The 13,222-nt window shown below is 35.3% G+C and overlaps 1 protein-coding gene across 7 annotated transcripts in view; it reads left to right on the forward strand.

The window, feature by feature from the left end:
• SESTD1 (SEC14 and spectrin domain containing 1) overlaps window positions 1-13,222 on the forward strand; it is a 51,069-nt gene that overhangs the window by 11,143 nt on the left and 26,704 nt on the right. For all 7 annotated transcript variants that reach the window (XM_088167958.1, XM_088167954.1, XM_088167956.1 and 4 more), the window contains 4 exons: window positions 1,393-1,472; window positions 4,575-4,683; window positions 7,668-7,758; window positions 9,675-9,788. In XM_088167958.1, the coding sequence (XP_088024084.1) occupies window positions 1,418-1,472; window positions 4,575-4,683; window positions 7,668-7,758; window positions 9,675-9,788 (369 nt within the window). In that variant the 5' untranslated portion in view covers window positions 1,393-1,417. The remainder of the gene's footprint in view (window positions 1-1,392; window positions 1,473-4,574; window positions 4,684-7,667; window positions 7,759-9,674; window positions 9,789-13,222) is intronic.

Here is a 13,222-nt window from a genome sequence, read left to right on the forward strand (position 1 = left end):
CCTGAGTAATTCTGGAATTTTGTGGTTTTGCAACAAATAAATGCAAATCTTTGTCTAAAGCATACAGGAAGCATTAATAGGATGCTTTTTTGAGTAGTTGTTCAAAGTGCAGACTGTCATGGGACTCAGTTTCCTGAGAGAACAGAAAGTTGTTTGTTTCCTTCTGTAATACATGAAGTGTGAATTTTATATAATTGGCAAAAATTGCACTTCAGTATGGAGATTTTGGGATCAGAGATGGGAATGAACATTGTGACACATTGCACATTGGATGAGGCAGTAAAAAGCTGTTGATTTTTTTTTTATAATAATATGATAGTTCTTTTTTTTTATTTGTTATGAAACTCATTGCTTTAACATTAAAAGGAATAACTATTTTACCTCAGGCTATTTGGATTTCTCTGGATTTTTTGGGTTTTCTTTCTTTTCCTAAATCATTTATAGTTTTTATTCAGTTAACTTCCCCCATGCCAGGAAAAGAAGTTATCTTTGTGTGCATTCTGAAGTATTAGAGGGAGAATTCCAGTTTGCAGTCCAAAGCCCTGGGCCTGGAATGAGAAACAAAAAAAAAAAAAATCAATTTTGATCTGTTTTTATTTTGGCTGGATATTGACACACATCTTGAACTGTCTATTTCCCAGCAGAATTAAGTTTTTTAATTGTATGGATTGATCTGTGGAAGTAGGACCTCAGCAAGTTACAAGCAGATGCCAGTTCTTACTTTGTTTAGGCTGGAAGAGGAGGTTGCACTTGAGGCATCCTGTGGATTTGTCAGTGAAGCAAAAAAGCTTCATCATGGTGAATTGCAGTTCACAGTGCAATAAAAATTGCATGAGGGTAAGGAAGAGGTAAAAGAAGCAGGAGCATTTCCAGGTATAGATTATAGGTAGTTGTTATTGCATAGTTATTCACACTGTTGGATGTTTTTGTTCAACTGAAGCCCTGCTAATGGCAGGGTAATGGCAGTGTCCTGACAGAAATGTACCATAACATATTTAGATAATTACTATATTCTTTGAAATACCAGACAGACTCTGCAAAAGTAGAGTCTTATTTGCACTTACTTTACATCTGAATGAGCAAGCAGATGACCTACCTGTAAATTAATTGTAGTTTATTAGGATTGGGAAATGGGATTTTAAATAAATTATCTTGTCCTTGGTTGAGATTCTGCTGTGTTTTTTGTGGTTGGACTGTTTCCCCCCAATGAGGGAAAATAAATCTTTAATTAAATATTTATATGGATAAATGCCTACAATAATGTTTTTTCTTTAGTTTTGACAGTATTTTAGATTTTGGTTACAGTGTTCTGTTCTTTCTTCAGAAGAATACAAAAGTGAAACATTGTAATTGATTTCCCATGCTTGACAACTTCAACTTCTTGTGTTTCAGAGCTGCGAAAAGTATCTGAAGTAGAATGGAAGCGTCGGTAATATTACCCATTCTGAAGAAAAAATTGGCTTTTCTTTCAGGTACAATTTCAGTTTTCCTCAACTGATTCCACCCTGCATAATTTGGATGGCATATTTAAGTTGGTTGTTTGTGTTTGCTAGCAGTTTTTAACAAAAATGCGTTGTTGGTTAGTGCTTTGTCGTATTCCAAACAAACCTCTGGAACTTTTTATATAGTAGCTAAGCTGTTGGTGTTTAGGACTTGCTTTGCTGCAGCTTGTGGCTCAACCTGCAAAGTTGTTGAGAAGTTTCAGTCTATATGTAAGAGAATGATGATTTAATAGACATCCAAAAATAATCCTTGCTGATTTTACTTTTTTGTTTTTAGAAATAGAGTGAATATTTTCAGAATTTTCTATAGAAAACTTTTTCTTCCTTTTCACCTGCCTTTTCTCCAACATAGAAACATGTGGAAGCAGAATTAGCCATGCATTGCAACTGTTTGATTATTGCCAATTAGTTAATTAAGGGAAGGCTGTAATTATCATTGTATTTCTTAAAACTTCCTGAATCTTATAGTGAAGGTAACTTTTTCTCCTCCCTCTAAAAGAAAACCAAAAAAAATTAAAGGGAATGCTTCAAACGGTGAATGACATTCTCTTACCGGTTTCACTGCTGTTATAGATAGCTGTGTTAGTTCGTGGTGTTTGATTGTCTGATCTAGTGTAGGCAGGTAACTTACAGACCATTTGTCATCTTCAAAAATTGACAAGTGTTGCCATAAATACTCTTCTGGCGTAGTTCATTTCAGTTTGTTTTTAGCCAGTCTAGTTTAGGCTGCTCCAGTCACCTGAGAAGTGAAAACTGCTCTTTTTGTTAATAGAATTTATTTTGCTTTGAATTTGCCCATTGTCCCCATCAATTGCAAATCTAACAGTTCCTTTTTAAAAATGAACAATCAAACCCCTGAAACTCATCTCACATTAAAGCTTGGTACAGTTTTTCCACTGTAACAGCAGATGTGCAGTGAGTTGGTTGTTCAGCATTATATTGCAAGGGGATATTCTCATTAACTAGAGTGCATTTTCAAATTGCTATTGAAGCTGTCTGATCCGTTTCAAAATACAGGTATTCTTAGTGGAAAGTAATTTATTGAGTGGCATTTTAAATGCTAGGAACCATTTTGGACGTCTGTATTTCTAAGTAGGTTTGATCATTTTGGAATTGATTAGTATTAATGGGTGCTTTAATTTAATGAATGGTAAAGCTTGATGCAGCAGGATTTTTTAGTGTTCTTCAGTGTAAATAAAGTAACTTGAGAGACACAAATCAGTTCATCATGGCCCTTTACATCAATTTTACTCCATATAGTTTTGTAATAGTTTCATTAATGATTGAAAACATGTACTCAGAAAAATAATATTTTAGGAATATGTTCTGCAGTGTTTATGTGCCGAAGTCTGTTGTCATTTTTGAGTTAAATTGGTACAAATAATGCTGATCCTGCCTTTTTCTGGAAAAAAAAGGAGTTTCTAATGGAAATCCATGGCTGCTCTAGCTTTCATGTTGATATGGCATTACACATAGCACAGAAGAAAAGGAAAGCTCCTAAGTCAACAAAAAGCTTTGAACAGCCACTTCAGTGCAAAATTAACTAAAAAAACTCTTTTTTCTATTTCTTCTTTTTTTTTGCTTTTTTCTTTTGTGATTCTCTCAGTTGCTTTCCTTAGCAGTGTTTACAAGCCGGGGGAAAAACCTGTCAGTTGTTACACAAGATGACTTGTCAGGAAATAATAATTTAGATAATTATTGTGGTCTTTTCGTGAAATGGCAAGAGATGATATTTCTGGGATTTGGGTTGTGTTTTGTTTAGTCAGTTCAGCAATTGCTATTTAAATCCAAGCATTTTTCCTTTTTTCCTCTGCTTCCTCATTCCAATTTTCAGGCTTTCTGCCGTTCAGAAACAGAAAGGTGGACAGTCTGCAAATAACTGTTGCTTTGGATTGTTTCTGCTGGAAGCATCTGTCCATTTGTCCTTTCTCATACAGCACCACTCTTTGATTCTTCAGTTTAGAAATACAGTTATTAAAGTGTGTTGCTGTTTTCCAGAAACAATTATTTCACAAAAGAGAGGAAGGGAGGGGGACATAACTACTGCAGTGGAGCAGTGAAAGCAGTAGGTTCTTTAAGAAAATGTACAAGATATCTATGTATCAGTGGATCTTTAAAACTCCAAATTTTGAGATTTTGCACAGCTTTAGAAACAAGGAAAAAAGGCCTGTTGCAATTAAGATTCTAACATATGTTGTGTAAACAGCGTTTGTTCATTATCTTGCATGCATCTCATGGATGGGGAGAATTCTTACCAAATTATGTCAACATATGTGTATGAGTCTGCAAGCAGTACTGTGCTTTGCCTTTTCTTATTTCTACACGTCTGTTACTGTTCTGTAAAAAGTTGTTCTTACTGATTAGATGGAACTTCAGTTCTACTGAAGAGCTTCAGGAAGCAAAAGCATAATTTAATTGCTTTAGCCATTGAGAATAAAGATGTTCTTTCTCAGGTTGCTGAAATTTACTTTGCTTCATTTTCACCTAAAGAATTATAGATGTCTTTGTGCAGTTTTTTCTAAAATATAGAGAAGGTTGTTTAGTAACTGACTCCTTTAGAGTCAATTTAATTTAAAATCAGTTTAGAGTATGTGCCATGGGCAGCCTGTGTGGTACAAGATCCTCCTGTAGTAGTCAGTTGGATTAGAAAAGTCTCCTCCTTTTCTAGGAGCTCCAGCTGGATCTTCTGGGTACATGCTCAGCTTGGGAGTGGACTGAATTTCCGATAGCCTGCTAGTGTAGAAGGTCTAGGAGATGCTTTTTAATAACATCATCTGAAAATGTAAAAGTAATGCTTCTGGAACCCTTGATTTGTGTTGTTTATGTTGAAAGTATTAGGTGAAAAATTGTGACAGCTGTGGATGTGGGCTGTGCTCTGATGCCCTGGTGATGTTTTAAATATCCGTGTGGTGAATGAACCTTCACAACGGAGGTGAAATGTCAGTTGAGGTTTTCACAGCAACTTTAAAGATTGCTTTTATGATGAAGTTTGAGACCACAAAACTGCAAAGTATTTCTTCTGTTTAAATCTCATCATGTTAATTTTGTAATTACTTTTTCTTTCTGAAACAGGAGGGAAGGACAGAAGAAGTGGCCTCATTCTGACAATTCCATTATGCCTTGAACAGACGAGTATGGATGAGCTGAGTGTCACACTAGACTATCTTCTAAGTATACCAAGGTGATTTGAAAGGCGTTCTGTTCAGAGCTGGGGTTATTTTTTCCAGTTGCAGAAGGGATCTATTGTTTTTCATTTTATTTGCTCTTCTTTACCAAATTAATTTTATGTAAATACTTGTTTAGAATGTGATACTGTCTGACTGAGTTAGAAACACACATCTCAATAAGCTAAGGGATGTGTACTAAGGCTTGTCTGTGTCCTTTTATGTCCTTATGTTCTCCTTTCTTGGGATAGCTTTTTTCATAATTTCTTTTTAATGACAATGCACTTAAATTGCTAAATTAATGAGCCATTCCAGTCAAACTCCTAAGCTTGCAGGAACATCATTGCCCATTGCCCTTTCTGTGCTACATGCCTAAGCTTTGTAGCTTGTAGGGCTTCAGTTTAAAAGTGCACTAAATTTTAAAAATGTACAATCTTACTGAAGTTAATGAGCAGCTTGTGGTACTGCTTAAATATGCTGCCTGACAATTTGAGTATCCTGTCATCCATAGCTTGCTGTAAAATTATTGTTGTTCAAGTTGCATGTGTCACTGCCAGCTTATAGTGACAGTTTTTGGTCCTGACTTAGTTACCTGAATTTCTGTTTTCTTAAGATTCAGGGATTGATCTTTATAATATTTTTCCCTCTTGTGTCTCACTGCTTTATAAAGAAAAGGAGCCTCTCAGATAAATGTTTGCTTTTGTATCTTTTCAAATTTCTCTTCTGAAAACAGAGCACCAATGGCATAACTAAAGATACCCATTGTAGTTTGCATACTGTAATCTATAAATGTATATAAAACACAGTTAAAGGATCCAATGTTGAGACTTTTTTGGTAGATAAAACTTTAAAAAATCCTGATTGGTGAGAGAGAAGCAAAGAATAAGCTCAAATTATTTAAAAGTAAAACATCAGTGGGTATATGAGTATACCGCACAACATTTCAGTTGTGTAAGTTTTAAGGTTTTTCAAACAGCTTGTTGTCTTTTGTAAAGTGATGAAACACCAAATGGTCATCCACACAAGTCATGTCATTGACTTAAGGACTTGGCCACATTTATGGAACAGATGCAGGCATTCTTGTTCTAGTAAGCGTTAATTATTCCACAGTCTCATCCTGATGTATGTCTTTACATATATTAGTGTAACAATAACTGGGTAAAAGCTGAGCCAAAGTGCTCTTTGTACTCAGTAGAAACTGGGAAATCTGTTTGAAAGGGAAGTCAGTGTTCCCACATTTAATGCTCTCTGTCAATTGTGGAAAAAATGACCTCTCTTCTATAGCAGTATGGAAAAATCACTGTAGTTTTGGTTTGCATGTTGTTTTTCAGTGGGAAATGCAAACTTTGGCCCAAGCACTTCTATTTTTGGTTCTGGAAAGATTTGCTGAACAGTGTTTGGGAAAAATAGGGCTGAGGGGAGAGATGTTGTCCCAAACCCAGATAGCTGTCCAAGCAACATTAATGCTACTTTTTCCCCAAGTTCTATGTGTAAGGTAACGTAGTATGTTTGACTTTTAATTCAATAGAGCATGGTATATGATGTAACTACAAATGGTTTGAGATCTGCAGTCTACTGTGGATTGCTGGCTTTGTTCAGAATTTAAGAGGCATAACTGCTTAAAGTGTCTTGGGTAGAATTTCTTTAGAGTATGTGTATAAAGCAATTCTGAAATTTCAGACAACTTATTCCAGGTGTTGAAGTCTACTGTTATGCCTTTCTTTGATGGTATTTAAAATTCTCAGATTATGAAGAGGTCTTTTCAGAACTGAAGAAAAATAACAGTGGTGACATTGTGATGTTGTCCATACTAAAGTTTGCTTCCTTTATTGTATTCTCTCAGTTGTGGCTCAAATCACCAAGCTTTTTACTTTTTATTTTAACTTACATACAAACACTTGCATTGACTACACTTTTTAGAAGTGGTTGGTCACTTCTGAATTTGATAGGTTGTGTATTTTGTCGGGTTTGGAGGGTTTAATAGGATTAGTAGTAGAGGAGCAGATGCAGATACTGCTCTATTCCAATGAGCCTAAGGAAGTCATATCTCAAGATCCTATAATAACACTCTTCACCTTATTCTTAAAAGCAATAGTATTTTGCCTTTTGAGTTGGTTTTGATTGGAAATTGCACTCATGAAGCCTGAATGTTCAGCGTGCTTCCAGAAAAATTATGTGTGTAATCTTAGAGGTTCCTTAAAACCAAAAGCATTCATGGACTGTTTAATTAAACAGCCAAGTTGAATTATTTTTTCCTAAATAGGCTAGTAAAGTGCTTTCCCCCATCTTTTGTTTGTTTGTTTTTTTGAACTCCAAAATGAATGTCTTCTACCCATACCTGATGAAGCTCAGCTTAAAATTGAAATAAATAACAGTAAATTTCTTCTTGTGAAACAGAATGAGTACTGTTGCATGTCTTATTTTTTATAAGCTGAGGAGATCACAGAAGTAGCTTTGTTTTGTAATTGCAGATTTGGGAAGGATTACACAATACTTTCCTACTGCACGTAAATGTAATTTTTGGATTTTATTTGCTTATAACTTCACCAGCACAAGAATTTCAACCTGGGACATGATAATCTAGTGTGGTTACTAATGTTAAACCATGGGCTCACTCGCAAGTCATCTTCTAGATGCTCCTTGTGAAAATTGACATTCCTTTGTCTTCCTTTTATGACACTGTAAATTGATCTCTTTTGTGAGGATTTTGTCAAGTTAATGGTTGTGACACCTTTTCAGAGTTACCACAGCTTAAAGAAGAACTTGTATTATGAGACATACTTCAGAGCTACTGAAAAATTGTAATATCTAATAATATGCTGGAGCATTAAAATTAGAAGTTATTTTATAGAGTAAACTTAAGGTTTATAAGACAGTGTTTCCATAAGGAAAAAAGCGATGGAGTTGTATTTTACAGAAGGCTTAAAATCCGAAGTTGTGATGATATGACACTTGTTAGAGTGAATTTTATGTTTTTCTAAGTGCTTTTTTTTTCTTTTAGTGAGAAGTGTAAAGCTCGAGGATTCACTGTGATAGTGGATGGCAGAAAATCTCAGTGGAACGTGGTAAAGACGGTTGTGTTAATGCTCCAGGTAAATAAATATTTATGCATTCGTAGTTGACCAATCAGTTTTATGGATGTGAGCCCAATGGCTGTGTTATTGTAGAGACAGGTATTTCCTTAAAATGTGGTTCTGTGAGGAGTTCTGTGCAGCAGGAAGAAATTCTGAAAAGCAGATGCTACAGCTCACTCAAGTGAGAGACAAATTATATGCTGAGGACACACAGTTGTAGACCTTTTTCTAAAATGGCATTTTAGTTTAAAAAGTTCAGAAATGTGCTCCTGGCATCACCAGCCATGAGCAGTAGGAATGTGTGCAGGGCTGCAGTTCACACAGGTATTGCAGCTGAGCAGGTTTTGCTGCAATATATGCTGTACTACCTGGTTTCCATTGCAGTAGGATATAGTTGACTTAGTTGTGGATCATAGTTCCAATCACAAATCATGTTCTGTGTACTTCCAAAAGTAGAAGAAGTGTGACAATTTCCAATAAAAAATTCTAAAAAAATATTTTTTAACTTTTCAGAACTGTGGGCTTACAAGCAGAACAGTATAGATTATTTCCGGTCTCAGTGGTGAAAGAAAATGCCATTTCTACCACATTAAAACAGTTGGATTACTGCCTTTCTTACTACACAGATGGCTCCTCTTTATCAGAGCAGCTTTCCTCTCAGACTTAGATGAAGCCTCAGAAAGTGTGTCAAATATGAATAATTCCTCTTTTTTTTGTCCTGCTGGGTCATTGTTGCTTCTGGGTTTTGAAGTCTGTGTCAAGGTGTCCTTCACCTGTTCTTGACTAAGATGGTTTTCCTATTAATAGAGTTACAGTATTTGAATCCCTTGTGTTCAGATTATGATCTCAACTGGGTTTTGCATCAGCCACTGTGTGGCTGTGAGGTTCAGTGGGGAAGGTCAGCTCTTTGCCCACACTCTTATTTCCCTGGCTTGCTGGCAGCACTCATCGTGCCTCTGCAAAGCTTGCAGAAACATGGGTTACACATCTGTGTCTTGAGTTTGAGAAGGAAGCAATAAAGATTACTTTCCTGTGTGAATTGTGCAGATTACATGAAATTTCTGTCTGCTTCATCATATGTAGTTCTCAAAAACACTTCTGTGTTCATGATATTGTCTACTTGTAAATAGTTTTTGCATATTTGTTAAAATAGTGCAGGAATGAATTGGGGTATTTCTTGCTGATTTCTTTAACTTCTTTTGAATTAAATTTTTGTGAATAAAATTAGATATTTAAAGAGAAATCCCATGGGTTGTGTCATCTTTATATCACTACTCTGATTATTTAACTTTTACTTATTGCTATAGCTGATGAGTTTAGAGTAACCAAGAGTCTTGATCTTTATTCAGTGTGACATCGTAAAATCAACTTAATAGATGAAATGACTGATTTAGTCTGAGAAGTGTTTTCCTGCTAGTATTTCAATGAATTAGTATGTTGAAATGTCAATATTCAACCTTTTTCGTTTTAGTCTAAGTAGTATGAACTAAAGAAATATAAGATATCATCTTGACATGTGATCTGATAACAAGTATACAATTTTTTCCTAGCTTTCATTATGATTTTCTTCTGCATAGAAGATAACATTGGTGGAAAGCATTGTTTTTAACATTTCTTCTTCTTTTTCATGAAATACCATAAATTAAATTAAGTCTAGCCAATAGTTCATTTTTCTGTACTAACACAGCATAGAATAATGGTTTGTCATTAGGACTGGGAGTAAAGAGGTTCTATTTTCTTTTCAGTTTTGACACAATTTGCTATAGAATCTTGTGCAATGTTACAAAACAGGATGGAACAAGTATGTGACATAGGTGAAGTAGACTTCAATTTCTTGTATAATCTTAGATGATGAAATCTAAGTGGAATTCAGATCTGTGGTAAATGAATGTTTAATCTTGAATGTTTTACTTATTTTTTCATTTGTTTTACAGAATGTTGTTCCAGCTGAGGTGTCACTTGTTTGTGTAGTAAAGCCGGATGAATTTTGGGATAAGAAGGTTACACATTTCTGCTTTTGGAAAGAGAAAGATAGACTTGGCTTTGAGGTATGTTGAGCTTTTGTCTACTTCAGTCAGAAATACTGTTTCTGAAATACTGATGTAATTGGATGACAGCTAAAGTATCTTTAAAATAACTATATTCCAGATGCTTTGTGGATAACCTTAACAAACCACTGTGTATTTCCCCATTTTTAATGAGTCTTTCTTCATTTAATATTCTTAACTTAGAAATGTGTGGCATTTAATTGTTTGCTTAGCAAGAAAATAAAGTTATTTGATACATATTGTTGGTGTTTTGAGTCAGAAACTGTTGTACAGGATTTAGTGTGAAATTTTTCATGACTTTTTTAATAGGCTGTAGAGATAGATGGTGTATGGTGTCACTTCTATCAGCTGTAACCATTCTGACAAATATCTTGTTGGTATTGCATACATTTTCTCTCATTTTGTAAGTTCTTTGGCATCAGGAACAGGTTGTAGGTCCCTTGCCACATACAGGCTGGCACTGTTCTGTGTTGTGAGGTAGAGTGTGTACAAGAGACTACACGTTAATTTTAGCAGCTCTCTCTGTCTGGGAGGTTAATGGAAACCTCAATTTTCCCTGTTTTTTTAGAAAATATCTGTGTCATCAAACTTTCCACTCATTTTTTAAGCTAAACCTGTTTGAACTACAACAGGCATGTAGCACGCAGCCCAGTCACAGTGTCTTTAATCAAAAACATGAGTGTGGCAGCGCCCACTTTTATAAATTAGTATATTGTTTGGAGCCACATCCAAGATGAGAATTTTCGAAGCCTCTGAACTAACCATCTGTACCCAAAAATAAGATTTAAGAGCTGCTGTTTAGAAAGTGACTTAAGTTTGCAATATTCAGCTTCACACAGATCTTTCACAACATAAGGTAAATGTCAGAGTCCAGAGAGCAGCGGTAATAAAGGAAAGCCCCTCTCTAGAAGTCCTTACTGTGTGATTTAGGCTCTCTTTTCCCAGCTACACTGCTGTAAACGAAGTTCTTAGATAAGTTCAGGAAGTCCTCGAAGTTGTGATATCCAAGTATGTGATATAGCAGTTGTTAGTGTATATATGATGATGTTGCTAGTTTGGAAGTTAATCCTTCTAGCAGACTCTTCCTAGGTTTTTCTTTAGCATGATTTGGCTGGAATGCATTTTTAGACAAATAAGCAGAAAGCCTACAGAAAATGTATCAACAAAGCAGGGATATTTTTACATGACTATGATAATAAAAAGATTTTGTGTTTCACTTTAAGGCTTGGCTAACTGTCATTAAATGATAATCCATTAATTTAGTAATCTTAGTAATTTTATAAAGCACGTTCTGTGCTAGTAATTGTGTTGGCATTGTTGTTGGCATAGACCACTGGAATTATGTAACAAGACCTTTTGGTTTCTGTTACTTAGTTGCAGTCAGGAAAACTGTTTCAGTAAAAATGACCCTGAGCTCCAATTTTTGTGTCAGAGACAGGAGTATGTCTTTCTTCTATTCCAAATACAGGTGCAGAGCTCTGATAAAGCTCTGTAAGGCTCCAACTCATGCACAATCTACAGCTGCCTAATTTTGCATTACTGGCACTAAAAACAAACAACACCCAACTCGTGTTTTGGATCTTGGGTTAGATTTGTGTAACTACTTGGAAAATTCAGGATTGGTTATGCACCAGTGAAATCATTATGAATTAAAGATTTGAATTAAAATATGAAATATTTTTATTCATTTGGATGTAACCTCATTTTATTTGAAGTAAATGCTGTGTAACTGTGATTTCTAATGGGGCATCACATCTACCTCCTATTTCCTACTACCTGATCTGTTCTTAATACCTTGCTTAATATTACCATATGAAGCCATTAATCACAGTGTCATCCTGGGTCATCCTTTCCCTTTTGCTTCAGAATGAGATGTGGTGATGATGAGTTACAAAGCACTGAATGTAAATGTAGGAACTGAGATCAAACAGTACTGGCTGGATAAGTACAAAGAGGTGGGCTGGTTCAGCTGAGTAAGCGTTCATATCTTTATTTCTGGTTAGTATTAGTGTTGGTTTTGGACCTGCCTCAGGACAATTCCCATTTGTCCTCCAGCAGAACTTTCTTCTGTAACTTCATTCCTCCCTTATTAGCAACCAGCTTATGTGTTCATTGAAGCAGTTTTATCTGGTCCTGTGCCATGCTTCATAAGAGGAGAGTTGTCTTAATTGGTATAAAACTGTCTTTAAACCGAAATGTTGCATATATGACATTGTAATACTTAATACTGCTAATGTTTTAAAAGATTGAAGAACAGGATTTGAGTATAAAAATTGCTGTCTTTTAGAGAGTTGGGAGGTGGAGCTTTTTTGCCTTTTTATTAATATACTCTACATAGTGATGTGAAACAAATCACTCTTTTAGTAGATGTAATGTGTTGTATTTGAGTGTGAGCTTTTCTTATGAGAACATGGAGCATGCCTGGAAGAAAAAATTTACCATAAAAATAGAAGAAACATACAAATTTGTACACAATGCACAATTGCCTATAGATTGTTGAGGTTCTTTTGCACATGCCATTCATTTAAGGAACTTAGAGGGAAAATAATCTCTGAGCCTGATTTAGATTAGTACTTTAAAAATCAGTTTGTTAGGAGCAGGAAAGAAGACGATGTGCTTGCTGTTCTTATCCTTGTGGAAATCAGGGAGCAAAATTTTAAAAGTTCACTTAGAATTTGGAGTAAGGAAATCAAGTGCATTAAAAAAAGGAATAAGAGGAAGGAAAAATCAGGTGGTAAAGTACTATGAATTAGTTGAAAAAAATAGAGTGTATAGCATAAGGATATTTATCATCCTGAAGTCCAAAGTCTGAGTAGTTCTAAATGCTTCACACTTCTACTGTAGCAGCTGACAGCTCTAACTCTACTAAAGAGTCTCAGAAATTTCTTATGATAATTTCTCTGCAGCATCTGCTCTGGAAAATCTCAAGTTCTCTAATTTACCTTTTAAGAATGGTGCTAACGAGCAGAGTGTTGCTTCACAAAATAAAGAATGAATAACACTTGGTAGGAAGTACCTAATTTTTGTCCATTTTCAGCTCAGTGTTTTAAGACTGAGGCACCAGAATTTGTCGCTTCCATGGACTTTCCTAAAAAAGCATATAGGAGTTCCAGTCAAAATTGCTTTTTTAACTCTCTTTATATTTGTATGCATTTCTATTGCTATTTTAATATGGGAGGCAATGGGTTTTTCAGCAAATCTGGGATGTGACTGTGTGGATCTGGGGCATGTAAGCCTGCATTTATGCCAATTTCTGAATTTTGTTCAAAAAAGTGTGTTGAAAAATACAAGAATCTTTGCCTGTTTTTTCTTCTCTGGCATGTAAAAATGAGAGTGTGCTAATTATTTTGAGCCCTGGAGGGTAAGGTGGATGAGTGAGTAAAACCACAAGTGAAGGAGGCAGTTCCTGGGAGTGGGGTTCATCTTGTTTTTAT

The sequence above is a fragment of the Sturnus vulgaris genome, chromosome 7 (assembly GCF_052056855.1).
Source record: "Sturnus vulgaris isolate bStuVul1 chromosome 7, bStuVul1.hap1, whole genome shotgun sequence".
NCBI lineage: Eukaryota > Metazoa > Chordata > Aves > Passeriformes > Sturnidae > Sturnus > Sturnus vulgaris.